This window comes from Telmatherina bonti, assembly GCF_933228915.1.
Source record: "Telmatherina bonti genome assembly, chromosome: 9".
Classification (NCBI taxonomy): domain Eukaryota; kingdom Metazoa; phylum Chordata; class Actinopteri; order Atheriniformes; family Telmatherinidae; genus Telmatherina; species Telmatherina bonti.
Genome location: NC_136627.1, coordinates 31,279,543 through 31,293,112, shown reverse-complemented (window position 1 = coordinate 31,293,112; position 13,570 = coordinate 31,279,543). Strand labels below are relative to the sequence as shown.

At 37.5% G+C, this 13,570-nt stretch overlaps 1 protein-coding gene across 1 annotated transcript in view; it reads right to left on the bottom strand.

Moving 5' to 3' along the window:
* The window catches only part of tenm4 (teneurin transmembrane protein 4), a gene marked incomplete at its 3' end in the record, with an annotated part of 148,744 nt that overhangs the window by 14,310 nt on the left and 120,864 nt on the right, over positions 1-13,570 (bottom strand). Inside the window, exons 24-26 of the mRNA XM_079246627.1 lie at positions 9,195-10,072; positions 5,220-5,392; positions 725-960 (exon numbers count right to left, since the gene is read on the bottom strand). Coding sequence (XP_079102753.1) covers positions 725-960; positions 5,220-5,392; positions 9,195-10,072 — 1,287 coding nt within the window. The remainder of the gene's footprint in view (positions 1-724; positions 961-5,219; positions 5,393-9,194; positions 10,073-13,570) is intronic.

Genomic DNA, 13,570 nt, shown 5'->3' with positions numbered 1-13,570 from the left:
CACTATCATGGTAACACAACACATCAAAAGAATTTTCTGTTGTTCTTAGGCCATTATTAAAAAACATAAAAAAGGCCAAATTATAATAAAACTTAATTTATTTGGTCTTTGGTTTGTCAGTTCATAGTGAAACATGTTTTGTGCTCTTGCAGCCCTCTGCAGTATTTGTCATGTTCATTCCTGAGACCTTTAATGTTAAGAGTTAGCAGAAGTGGCTGTAGTAAGTAAATATCAATGAATGGACAGAGGTGTCTGCTCATTCTCAAGAGGGTAGATCTGTTCAGCACCTCTGGGTGGTAATTATTTAGTGTGAATGTCACAATTTCAAGTCTGAAGAGCTCATTTAGAGACAGAATAGAAAATAAACTAGGGGATGGTCTTTTATCACAGGTTGAGGCTCTCTTGACACACTGAAGATGCATCATTTTGTTCATAATGAAAAAGTAGATTTCACAAAATGTTACACCTTTAAGCACAAATCCAAATAATGCTTCCCAATCAAAAATTATAATATTTTATTAGGTGTGTCAAACCAATTTTACACTAAGTTTCTACCCTGCTGTTTATATGAAGTAATGGGATTGGTAGCATATGTAGTCTTAAAGTCTAAAAGTTAATCTTAAATGTTAATCATTTAATTAAAAGAAAATAAGGAAACGAACAGTTAGTGTAATACTAAAAAAAAAAAGGGTTAGGGTTAGGGTTGACACAAGAGTAGGCTTACCCTTAATCTTCGTCCATACACAGTGACCTGGCCACGAGCTTGCTCCTTCCTCTGTCTCCACTCTACCAAGTTAAGACCGTTGTCGATAGCCAGGGTCACATTCCTCTTGCTGACTGTAGGGTTGACTGTGCCAGCTAGCAGGTGCGGCTCAGTGTACAAGGATACCTCCATACCATTGGCCAAAACTAAACGCAATGAGCCATCCAAGCCAATAAAATAACTGTTTCGAACTTGATCTGGGGATGAAGAGAAAACAGAGCAAAATGGCAATAGTTACAGTTGAACTGAGGAAACAACCAGAGCTTTCCAAAGCTGATGTAAGATGACTAAATCTAATATTCTTCGCAGTGAGACACAAATATAATGACCTAAAATGGCTGCGCAGCAAAAAGGAAGGCTTTAGCAGCAGTATTTAACCGAACCACCGCAGTGATATTGAGTCTGTGACAAGTGAGATCAATAGTGAGAGGTTTCACAGCACCAGTAAAGTAAATTTTTACAGCCTGGAGGATGTGGAAGGATGAAAACTATCAAAGCTGCTTGCTTGCCTCTGGCCACAGAGAAAACAGGAAGGTAGGGTTTTCACATACACACACATTTGTAAGGGATAAATCTAAACCTGTGCATTACTGTTCCTAGGTGATGGCAGCCTATGTTGCAGTCCAAGAACAGTGACTAATGTTTCCGCTGAGAACCTTGCATGCACCCAGCAGGGGATGCCTCACTCTTACCTCTTGAAAGTAAAATAACAAGAACTAGGATCATAATTACTAAGAAACCATTTTATTATTAGTGACAGCATTAGAAAAATTAACTTTCAATGACTCATTCCCGAGTTTCATGTCTATTTTTTATGTCTATTTCTATTTTTATGTCTATTTTTTATTTTATGTCTATTTTATGTCTATTTTTATGTCTATATAGTTTTATGTCTATTTCGACAGAAGGAGAGGTTTTTGTTATGTTATTATTGTTAGATTTGTATCATGGACTCCAATAATTCGAACACTGTTTGCCCCACTTATTTAAATTAAAGTAACACATTAAAACAGTTCTGAAATAGTTTTCATCCAAATGATTACTTTCAACAATTCCTTAAACTTTATTTCAGGTAAAGTTGTTGCATTTAGTTTAAAAGGACCAATTAACCACAGAAATGATCCTTTCCATATTTTTCTTTTTGCTTTATTTTTTTATATACTTGAAGGAATCATTGATTTGTCAAACATTACTTAATACAGCAGGAAACTATCAGCAGACTTTTCCTTTAGCTGATTTTCATTCTTTACTTCCTTTCACCAGTAGCAGACTGGTGAAAGATGGACTTCAACGTCCTTTTCATTTGCACAAAGACCTCTTGGGCAGACCTTAGCAAAAGGCCCCTTCAGTAGCTGAATAAAGCTGGAAATACTGCTGAAGTGGGGAGTTCACACGAATGCATGCACACAATTCAGCAAGGAAGAGATGTGCTCTTGCTAAAAGTTTGTGTAAATGAAAACACAATTGTACAACAGAACAACCTTAATAGTTTTAAGGCTGTTAAATGGCAATGATGCTTAGCATTTGAGAGCCCTTCAGGACTAAAATTTATTTACTAACTTAAACAATTTTAGATTTTACACATTTCTCTAATATATATACTTCTCTATATATACTTTTATATAATGTAAAGACTGCAAGCTGATTCGAAGCTTATTGAAATTAAGACACACACAGCACCTGATAACCAGGAAATGATGTTGAAGGCAGTAAATTCACATGTAATGTGACCGTACAGTTGCCAGCTTACAGAAGAGACAATGGTGAATTAATTAGTAGCAGAGTTTCTGGCGCCGCTTTTCTTGCAGGAAGATGTCTAAGACAAGGTCACAACATGGAGGTGACCACTCTGTTTAACAATAGTGAGAACGCAGAGGCTGTCATCTCGTGTTTCAGTCACAGCTTAAGTGTGACTCAGTAGTCACAGTCAGTGAAAGATGCATCCAAATGAGTATTTATGGCATGGTGAAGTATGTGGGTGCAGAAGAAGCTGCTAAACAAACACCAGAAAGATCAGTGCTGCTTCATGAGTAATCGGTGATGCAAATGGTGATGCTACTGCAAAACTGCATCAAAAAAACATTCCTCAGAGAATTTCTCAATACACTCCAAGCACTGTAAAAAAAAAAAAAAAAAAAAAAAAAAAAAAAAAAAGGTGTTCAAAAAAATTAAGTGAGCTTAAAAAGTTGTTACAAAGCCTTTTTGAGTGTCCTCACCAAAGAGGTTCTGGTGTTGTATGAACCTAAGTAAAGAGTGTGACTCAAATACAATCTTATATTTAACAAAGTTAGTATTAGGGCTGTTGCAATGCGCTTTTGTTCCGATTCAATTATTTCAATTTTTTGAGTGCCGATTCGATTTAAATTGCGATTCTCACAATTCTTTGATATTGCTGATTTTTGTAGAATAAAAACAAAATAAATGTATAAAACTTATTTTTTTTCTTGTCATTTTTCTTGATTTCTTGATGAAAAAAAACACAATAGCCAGATCATCATTCGGCTGCTAAAATTCCCCATGAAGACAAGTAAAAAGATTTAATAAAAACAATAAAAATGACAAAAAAATTATAATGGACTATTTTTATTTGTTTGAAAAAAAAAAAGATTTTTTTTAAACAAAAAAAAAAATCTATTTTAAAATTGTGAAGCAAATAATCCAGATTTTCAATTTTTCGATTTGATTTTCCCACCCCTAGTTAGTATACATATAGTTATTTCGGTTTACTTGTGTCTTTTAACAGAAGCCATTCATGTCGTTATGCTGAAAACATTTTAGAAAAACTAAGGTAACATGTTCACAGCGGCCTCAACTTAACTACATTAATAAATCTAAATAGTAGTCATCTGTAAATTTAATTTGCAAGCTTACATTAGTTTGACAGAACACTACTGTTAGTGGTAAGTTTCTTCAAAAATACTTTACAGCTGGTTGCTTTACTTCATATGGTGATTTTACATCAAGACAGGCTCGATCTGATTCGTGACATGGTTCAGTTGTAGGGAGGTGTATTCAGGCAGACAGAGATTATGTTCACTTTGGTCAAATGAGCCAAACCATTCGAATAATATCCCCATTCTTACCAAAGGTGGAGTTGCACTAGTATTTAACAAGAGAGAGGAAGAGATCCGTGTGGAGAAGAAAACTCTGTTTCTCCCATTTGCGAGCCAAACATGTAAATGAAACTATGCTGTTTTGGGTTTTTTATTTTGTCTTATGTATATTGCAAATATATTTCAGAGATACACTGCAACAAAGGGCTTAGTATGAACAACAAACAAGCCAAAGGACACTTAACATGATTGTAACCCACAATGCAATACTACACCATACACAGAAAGTGTGACTTTTGTTGTGACTTTGAAGTCCGCTTCCTGTATTTGGTCCCCTTGAAACAAACCGATATTTGCGTTTTTATCTGCTTATTTGATCCGAATCAGAATTTGTTTGGCACATTCACATGTCCCCGGATGAAGCAGACTTTCCGTGCAAACGGACTAGGATGCGAATCAAAAACGTTGATGTGAATGTGCTGTTAAGCTCACTTGCCTTTTATTTTTTTCTTTAGTGTGGAGGATTTTGTATGTACCACCTGCATCATGATTAGTAATTTTTTTTTCTCACATAAAATCCTTTTCTTTATATTCATTTCTGGGTAATGTGAGCTGCACTTCAGGTCTGATTACTATATGAGAGTGGTGACACACACACACACACACACACACACACACACACACACACACACACACAGTTTTGGAGATTTCTGTATCTCAGACTTCCACCACACCATGGTAGGATAAAGGCAAATGTAACCAGTGCTGCCCTACAGCCCTGACAAATTACATGGAAAAGTCATCAGTTACATATGTGTTAAGAAACAAACTCCTAATCATTTTGTTTATGCACAACACTGCTACAGCATGTTCCCTGAAAAATCCTTCTGCATAGTTTCTGACATAACTGGCACCTAACAATATTGTGAAACTGCACGCCATCACTCTGAGCCTCAAGGCACTTGCCTGTGAGATCTTTGGCAGTTCCCAAAGATGGCCAGTCAAAAAACACTGCTTTGTGTCAAGTCCTTTCCCTGGCACATGTTTGCCTTGGGGTTTCCTGTGTAAAACTGTGGGTTCTTACAACTCAGCTTCTTGAGTCAAAAGAGCACAGCACCTTAAACACTAGAAGGGGTGGGGGATCTAGTTTAGCTTGCACAATTGCAATTGTATAATGGTTCCTGTGTAGGAAACTAAACTATCCATTGTTAGGAAACCTGAGGCAAATCCTCTAACAAAGTCTCATGAACCGGGGGGCACCACATACTCAGTCCAGCACAGGGAGATCCTTAAGCGATTTACATGCAATGTCCCAACTTTAGCAAAAGTTAAGCTTTTGACCCGTCACCAAAACACTGTTGAAAATCATCTGTTAACCTTGTGAGCAACAATCATACACTCACCTTGCATAAGTGTGTAGAAGGTGCCAGAAGCAGACAAGTTGGTAGTTACTGTGATATCCTCTTTGTTCGAGCCCTCTGTCTGGATGCGGACTGAGCTGTCAGCATCTGTCCGGTAGCTACTAATTCGGCCTGTGGGGTAAGTGATGTTGGTCAGACGGCCGTAACTGTCATACCTAAAAAAAAAAACCAAAAGAACAAAAAAAAAAAAAAAAATAGAAAACAGATGTCAAAGATGTGAAGTTGAATAAAGCTGCACCGATACCTCATAGTGGCTGTGATTATGACCTTTTTTCTGTAAATGAAGTGTTATACTGTATAAAAGATGTTATTGTGATCATTAAAGATCAGATTTTTTCTTTCTTTAGTGGAGCCTTTTATTCACACATGGCAAAGTGTAGAATATGTGAAAACAGGCAGTAAAAAGTAAAAATTCTCACCTTTAATTACTGAAGTTTAATCGACATGTTTTTTTAAAAAAAAAGTACCTATTACAATGCGCATTTCATACTATATAAGACAACTTCAGACCTTTCTATCTTTTTCAACAAGATGTAATTACGACCCAAATCCAATGCCTCTCAGTCAGAATTAAACTTTTAAATTATGCAAACATGTAACAGAAAAAAAAAAAAAAAACATTGATAAAGATAAATTATTCAAGTGGAAATGAGAAAGCACACCTTTTTACCTTTGGAAAACTGCTTATTCGCTTAAAAGATTAAGGATATCGTCTAATCTCATTATATAGTCTATGAAAAAGGAGCACTGAGGTGCGACTCCTTGTAGAGATGCAGCAGCTCCCTGGCCTACAAATCAGTTCATCACATACAAGAACATGAATGGCCAGATTGTTTCATTTGCTCTGAGAGCACATCAGCATTGAGCAATTTGAAATCTTTCAGATTGCCAGTGTTGCAGAATGGGATTGAGTGAACGGTACATTACTTAGAATGAAGACTTCTATCTGTGCACTGAATACAGATTGGAAAGCCTTCTTCGGTGTTGTTGCCTGCCATAATAATGCTTCTAATAAATGAGATGGTGGGTGCTGGTTTACAGATATCTCCTCAGCGCTGCCATCTCGAATATCCAATATGGAAAGGAAGGCTGGGAGAGGAATTATCTCCTAGAGATAAATGTTATCTGATCTTAGCTGTACCAAGGACTGGGATTCATAGATGCATTTCAACCAAAGTCTTCCACTTCAGGAAATACTAAATAGCAGAGTAATTTATATCTAAGCATTTGATTTCTTTTGATACTGCTCGTATTTCGCCAGGAAGATGTTCTCCCTTTAGTTCATGGTGCAAAGTTTTTGCAATGAAAGCACCAGTTACATGTTATCTGCACTCTACCATACTAAACTATTAAATTCAACACAAAGTGTTCCTGTTCTCCTTCATCAGAAGAGTCTGCCAGACAGAAATTTCATTGTACAGCACTGCTATTGTACATGTGCCAGCTTGATCACTGACCCAAACTCTTTCTGTATCAATTAGGGCGGTAAGTTAGTTCTATTCCTTGAGCCTTGGTGCTGAGCTGTTAATGGCTCCAGCCTGCTTGAGCTCAGCTGCCTATTAACTTGCTTTTTCTCTGACAAAAGCAGAATGGAGGGGAAGGGTGCTCAACAGAGGGAGCGGACTGGTTTCCCCATGGCTGGCCACAAGTCTATTCAGATCGCATCACCTCTGTGTCACATGCTTGCTATATGACCTTTCACGCTAAGGCTCAACAATAGGTCCAACACTTCATGTCAGCATCACCTTTCAGCATACCAAATGTCACCTTTATGTAGTTTCCTCATATTTATTGGGACATTTATTTGGTACCTAAGAATTTTGGAACAGCTGATGCTTTTTTTTTTTTTTTTTTTTTTTTTTTTGCTGTACAATATCAACTGAAGAACACTGGCTTAAAGCCTTTGGCTAAAGTACATTTGTTTCTAAATATAAGTATCATCACCTTGTAAAATGGAGGGGTGGAGAGTAATCATGTGTCTTTCATAATTCAAGATGATATAATGGATTTAGAGGAACCCTTAAGCATAAACACTTATCTCAAGAAAAAAGATAGGAGGAGGCCAGCGGTGTCTGTTTATACAGTTAATGTCTGTAAATTAAGTTGCCAAAGGTTACAATAAAATAAAATATAAGCAATAGCAGATGTCTTTTGTTCTCCAGTCAGTTCTTTCTTTGGTCTCTGAACTTGTTAAGATAAATTCTGATTCACCGAACATGTTATTAATATGGATAAAATGTTCATGCTTGCACTTTGCTGGGCAATAATAGATAAAGGTTTTGATGACAACAAATGATGTTCTTGACCCCCCAGGTGGTGGCATGACCTTCAATTCTAATTAGCCATGAAAAGATGCTCTTTATTGGTCTAAATGAAACACGGATGATGTAATTTTCCTGTAGGTGAACACAAGGTCATCTTTCAGTTTGGATGAATAATATAAGAAATTGAATGATCACATTTCTCATTGTCATCCAAATAAATTCTTACAGCCAAATGTTTAATGATGCCCAACGGATTTTTGTACTTTTCACATCTTATATTTGAATATTAAAATGTAAAATTCTGGTATTAGAGCTATACTGTTGCCTATGTTCCACATTGACTACAAGCTTTGTCCAGTTTGTGACACAACATATCTATAATGCAGCTTTTTAGCTACATAAAGGTGGCAATTTAGTTATTATACATACAATGTGAAGTTTGCTGGATGTAAATTTGTTAGATATAAGAATTAATTTTATCATATTATGTGTTTAAATACAGTCACTCCAGCTGATGACAAATCTGGAACAGCCAAAATCATCTAATTTCCAAATAAAGTATGTTTTACGCCCTGGCATCATTCACTTCATAAAAACTTTACAGCGATTTGAAATAATATGGAGAAATCCTGATAAATGTTTCATAATATTCTACTAATATTTTATTAAAAATTACTGTTAGTATTTCATCTTTAAAAGGGCATGTGTTCATGTATGTGTTCTAACAGACTGACTGAAGCTATTTTACAGTCAAAAAGAAAATAATTCAAACCTACAACCACCCACTGAATCTTTGCAGCCAGAGGCACTTCTCTTTTCCCTGAAAAATGCCTTTGCATAGCTGCATCAGAGCGTCTTTACTCACTCAAAGCATCTTTTTTTTCACTCACACACCATCTCAGGTGACATCCAAATCAAACACAGGTGATAAATGTCTGCTCATATTAAACAGAGCATGTGATTATGTTTCAGAGTTAGATTCTTCCAGTGAGGTAAAAACAGATGTCTGGCCAGCCAACCTTCTTAAGCACACTTTTTAAATAACACCTGATTAGCGCAGTTTCCCTTGGTACATAACATTAGGATAACAAACAAATTGCTCCATGCAGTCAGAAGAAGATGAAATTTTACTCATAACTTAAAGAGAGTGGGAGTGTTTTTAACTGTTCCCTCTGCATGTGTGGTTTTCTGAAATCAATTGCTACTATTGGCTTGTATTAAGAGATACTTTGCAGTTCTAAAAAATCTCCTTGTCAGGAGATAAATCTAGTCTCTGTACCCAACAGCTTCAAACCACTGATGGTCCCCACTTTCTCACTGCCAGCAAACGTGCAGATGAGCCACATATCGCCCCAGTAATCCTATTTGGTATGATAACAGCAAACGGGATTACATTTATACTTCCACACGTCTTGTATTTTGACTGACACAGACACCTGGGCATTAGATATGCTCATATGCCAAAAAACACTAAACTCACAGACGGAGGTGCTGTTCAGTTCTAAACCTTTGCCACTTAAAACATCTCAGGATTAAGTGATGCGACAAGTGCAGTTTTTAGATCAAAAACGGATGAAACTGAGCACGTTTTGACTTCTCTCACCAGTCATCAGCTCAGGTTAGAGTTTCAATATAAAAATGATAAAAATGCTTGGCAATTTATATATATAAATGTATGTTTAATACTACTTACTCAAAGAAGGTTGTCCATCCATTTTCATTTGTCTTGGAAGCAAGGAGTCCTGAACTGCCATGGTAGGTCATAACAGCTAGTTCTTGACCCTGGGCAGCCACCGTTTTAAGGGCGTTGTTAGTTCCAATGGTGAACCAGTAGGTTTGCCCATCAGGGACCATCAGCCACAGAGGCATTCCTGTGGTGTCTCGTCGGATGATCACTGTGTTCTTGTTCTTATCAGTGATGCTGCTTACATCACCTGTTCCTGTGTAGGTCAGGTTGTAGAGGTGGTCTCCAGTCGTCAGACTTTGCGTGAAAATGTGGCTGCCATTGGAGTCAAATAGATAAAGCTCATCATTAATCGGAGAGGACACCTCATACATGCTGAGGGGGTTCAGATAGGGCTTGTTTTTGCGCACATAGCGGATACGAATGTTCCCAAGATCTGCAATGTAAAGCTCTCCATCTGGACACACTGCTAGGGAAGATGGCGCATTTAGTTTAGCGTCCTTGGCATAGCCTTCATCTCCAGAATAACAATCACAGTTGGCATCATTCTTGCAGTCGCAGCCACTTGGTGCTCCTGCAACCAAAGAGATCTCCCCATTAGTAGACACCTGCCGTACTCTGTTTATTTTCTTTTCATCTGACTCAGCGATGTACAAAACACCATTGTGAGACACAGCCAGTGCATTTGCTGACTCCAGGGTAGCATGGATGGCAACTTTGCTCATGAGAAAATGGTCAATTCCTGGCACTTGGCAGTGCATCGGACGGCCAGCAACAATCCGGACTTGATGGTTTTCAGAGATCTGGAGTACAACGTTGTTGTCCAGAACGTACAACGAGTTGTCCATGGGACTCACTGCCAGGTCTGTGGGCCACTCAAGACGTACCTAAAGGGGAAAAAAAGATCTTTATATTAACTTTGGATCACAGATACAGGCGTTGTTCTATTATTCAAGCAGTTTTCTTTTTTTCTGACTGAAACAACAAAAAGGTAAAGTCCATTAAAACTTAATAAAGAGGTGGAAGGTTATCTCATAGCTTAACCTGGTGGGATAAAAAAATGAAAAATGTTGTTATCTGATCTGGAAAATAACATCTTCCATACTGTTAAAAGGTGAAAACAGAAAAACATGAATTTAGGATCAGACATGAAAACAATAGATGTTACGAAGGGCGACAAGAAAAGGGATCATTCAAATTATTAAATTATCTTAAGCACCCTGCAATTAATTATAAAAACTGCAGACAGTGAAGGACAAAGGCCTCTGTATCCTTCAATTCTTCTAAGGCTCCATTTTTTCTTGCTTTGGGTTATTAATTTTGTTATGACAAGAGATTGTATGAGTCCTTGATCAGAGACTAGAACACACTTACCAAATGAAAGCCTAGTGAGTCCCTGGCCTCCTAAATGATGACGTATTGTTCTCCTAACAATGTCTCAGGCTTTTAACAAATTGGAATGATTGGATTCATCCAATTTACTGGTCTCCTTCTCATTTATGATCCTAGTGGGATTTCTTAGAAACATAATGTGAAGTGTCACATTTCAATAGAAGCCTTGGAGCTCCAACGACAATGATTAAAATCTGGACTAAAATACAGACAGGTTCAGATTTTAGTCTGCCTTTCAGATAAGGGCATTGTTCTAGATACTTTGTCCTACAATTGAGAAATATGAAAATAGGTACCATAGCAAACTATTTGTAACAATGACCTGGAAATACAAAACTGCCTATTTTATTTAATGCAAGAGCTAGCACACTAGAAATCTCCTGGGTATGAGGTCATGTACTGCAGGAAATACTGCAATTTGATCACCAAAAACATACATCTCTACAAGACTGTGTACTTTATTTCTATGACTTTGCTTTGCTCTATTGCATTACACGGATCCTGAAACATTCAATATTACACCAAAAAGCAGTATTTAATTTATTTACCATCACTCTGCATGTATATCTAATTTGCTTATTAAACAGTGAATTATGGTAGAATTCTTTCCATAAAACTGAAGGCAGATTTCCTGTAGGTGGTAAAAGATTCCAGGGATCTTACACATCTCTCCTCCTGTAAACCTTTCATATTCCCTCACAAACCAGAGCAAGCTCATGTGATTGGATATGTCTTTTGCCCAAATAATACAACCAAGGTGACTTGCAGTGGATGCATGTCATCTTTCAGTGAGCAGAAAATGTGTTTACTTGGATAATGAAGGAAAGACTTTCAATTTCTTAAAACCTATTTCTTGTCAACACTAGGGTTTAAATATTTCATGAGCATGAGTGTGGAGTGGCTCAAGGGACCTGCCTGTAAGGAGGTTTTCACGCCACTCTGACTGATGAGGGGTATTTCTTGAGCTGCTGTCCCACATGCTGTAACTCGATCATACCCTCCCATTTATACAGTGGGACAGCTGTCAGAACTGCCCGCTAGATACAACTACTATCAATGGAAAAAAAACAAAACAAAAAGTGCTCATCAGCTGGGAGAGCAACTCATGGATTTGCATCAACACAACATATGAGTACTTTGTTTTAGCTCTATAATTTCATTTGCTATTAGCAATCTCGTCACTCTTTGCTCACACAAGTTTGATGCCCGCCTAAAGAAGAGAAATGTCATTATTTGAAGTTCCTCTCAGATTTGAATTGCATGTCACAGTCAGAGTCTTGATAAAACTTCATTGAAGCTGCTAACACCCTTGAAATACATTAAAGTGATCTTGTTTTAAGGCATGGTTTACGTATGAACCCAATAGGGAGTGAACCCATGATTTTTAAAACTTGAAAACGAAAACTAAGCACATTTCTAAAACAGCAAGATTTCAGTATGTGGTGTAAACAAGTATAAACCTTTTTAAATAAGGACAAACTCTTAGTATAATTAAGATGTTAAAAGAAGGTTATAGAGAAGTAGATTAAATCAAGAGCCAGTTTTGCTGCAGTGGATACACTGCACACATGGCAAAGCAAAATAACAGTAACCTCATCACCAAATAGAGGGAAATGTGACATTAGTTCTTACCTAAATCAGGTGTGGAAAAGCAAAAGTAATGACCACTGCTATGAGCCTTCTCCAGAGGAAGTAGTTCTAAGTGAGGGTTGGGGAGTGTTTGAAGTAGGAGGCTATGCGCTCTGGATGAATTTTTAATGGATGCTTTTTACTGTCTGAGTGTCTCTGGCAATGCTTGTGTGATTTGTCATCATTGTGGGGCTGCAGTCGGTCTGCCCGTGTCCTCGCGGCTGTGGAACTGGGATAGCGAGCATCTATAGGTGCTTGTGTGTGAAGGTAAAGAAGCTGCAAGCAGAGGTCATGAGGGGGATGGTGTTCCCCTGGGGCTGGAAATGGGCAGCTGGAGGCTTTGCTTTCTTCACTATATATGTAATTTCTATACACAGAAAGCCTCAGTCCAGCTTCATTTTAAACCCCATCAGGACCCGTTTGCTTGGTGAGGTCCACAACAGGGTACCAAATAATCCAGTGTGTGCCTGTGAGCCACAGCTAAGACTCGGATCAACTCATCCAGTTAATCCCAGACATGCTTGTTCATTAGGAAAAAAAGATGAAATCGTTATAAACAAAGTGAATAACAAGCACATAAAAACATGTTTTTAACTATTTCTTGTTTTGATGGGCATAGAAAACATGGCATGGAGGACATAGCCATGAAAAAGTTGAAACAGTATACACATCCCATATGGTACTTACTGAGCTATTTGATGTGACCTCGGTGCAGTGTCCTTCCTGAGAGGATGCGTTCTGTCAGGTGTATACATATGTGTGGTCCCATACAGTATGTCACTGAGCATTACTGCACTAGTGAGCATGTTTGCTTGAATTGAGAGATTTCTAAGTTTCGGTCATCTTTGTTATCACCATACAGGACAGGACGTCTCTTTCTTAGTTTACGAAACACACCATTAAGTCAACTGATCTTTCATCCTGATTTTATTTGTCAGAGATGCAGCTTATTATTGGAGACAACTTAAAACAGTTAGTTAATAAAGCTCGAAGTCAGTTCTTTAGAGATTTACAAGTAAGGGATTTCATTAGAACGCGACAAAATCAATCATTGTCAATTTAAAACCTATTAGCACATGAAGAAATTATGGTGAAAGGTTGCCAGGAGACTGGCTTTAATTTCTAAAATATATAATGAACTGGTGCATGAATTTCCGAAACCTCAGTAAACAAGCTCATGGCAGCAGTGCAACTCAATTTAGTCCCCTTGGCTAACTAATAAAATGCATGCATGTGAGTATGTGTATGGCACACTTCAGTGTATTTTGTCTTATATCTAACATTTCTTTCTGTTCTCTCTTTACTAATGTTTTTTTTCTTGTTTTGATTTTGTTTTAGTACTCAGTGTGTGTGTGGTAATAGGT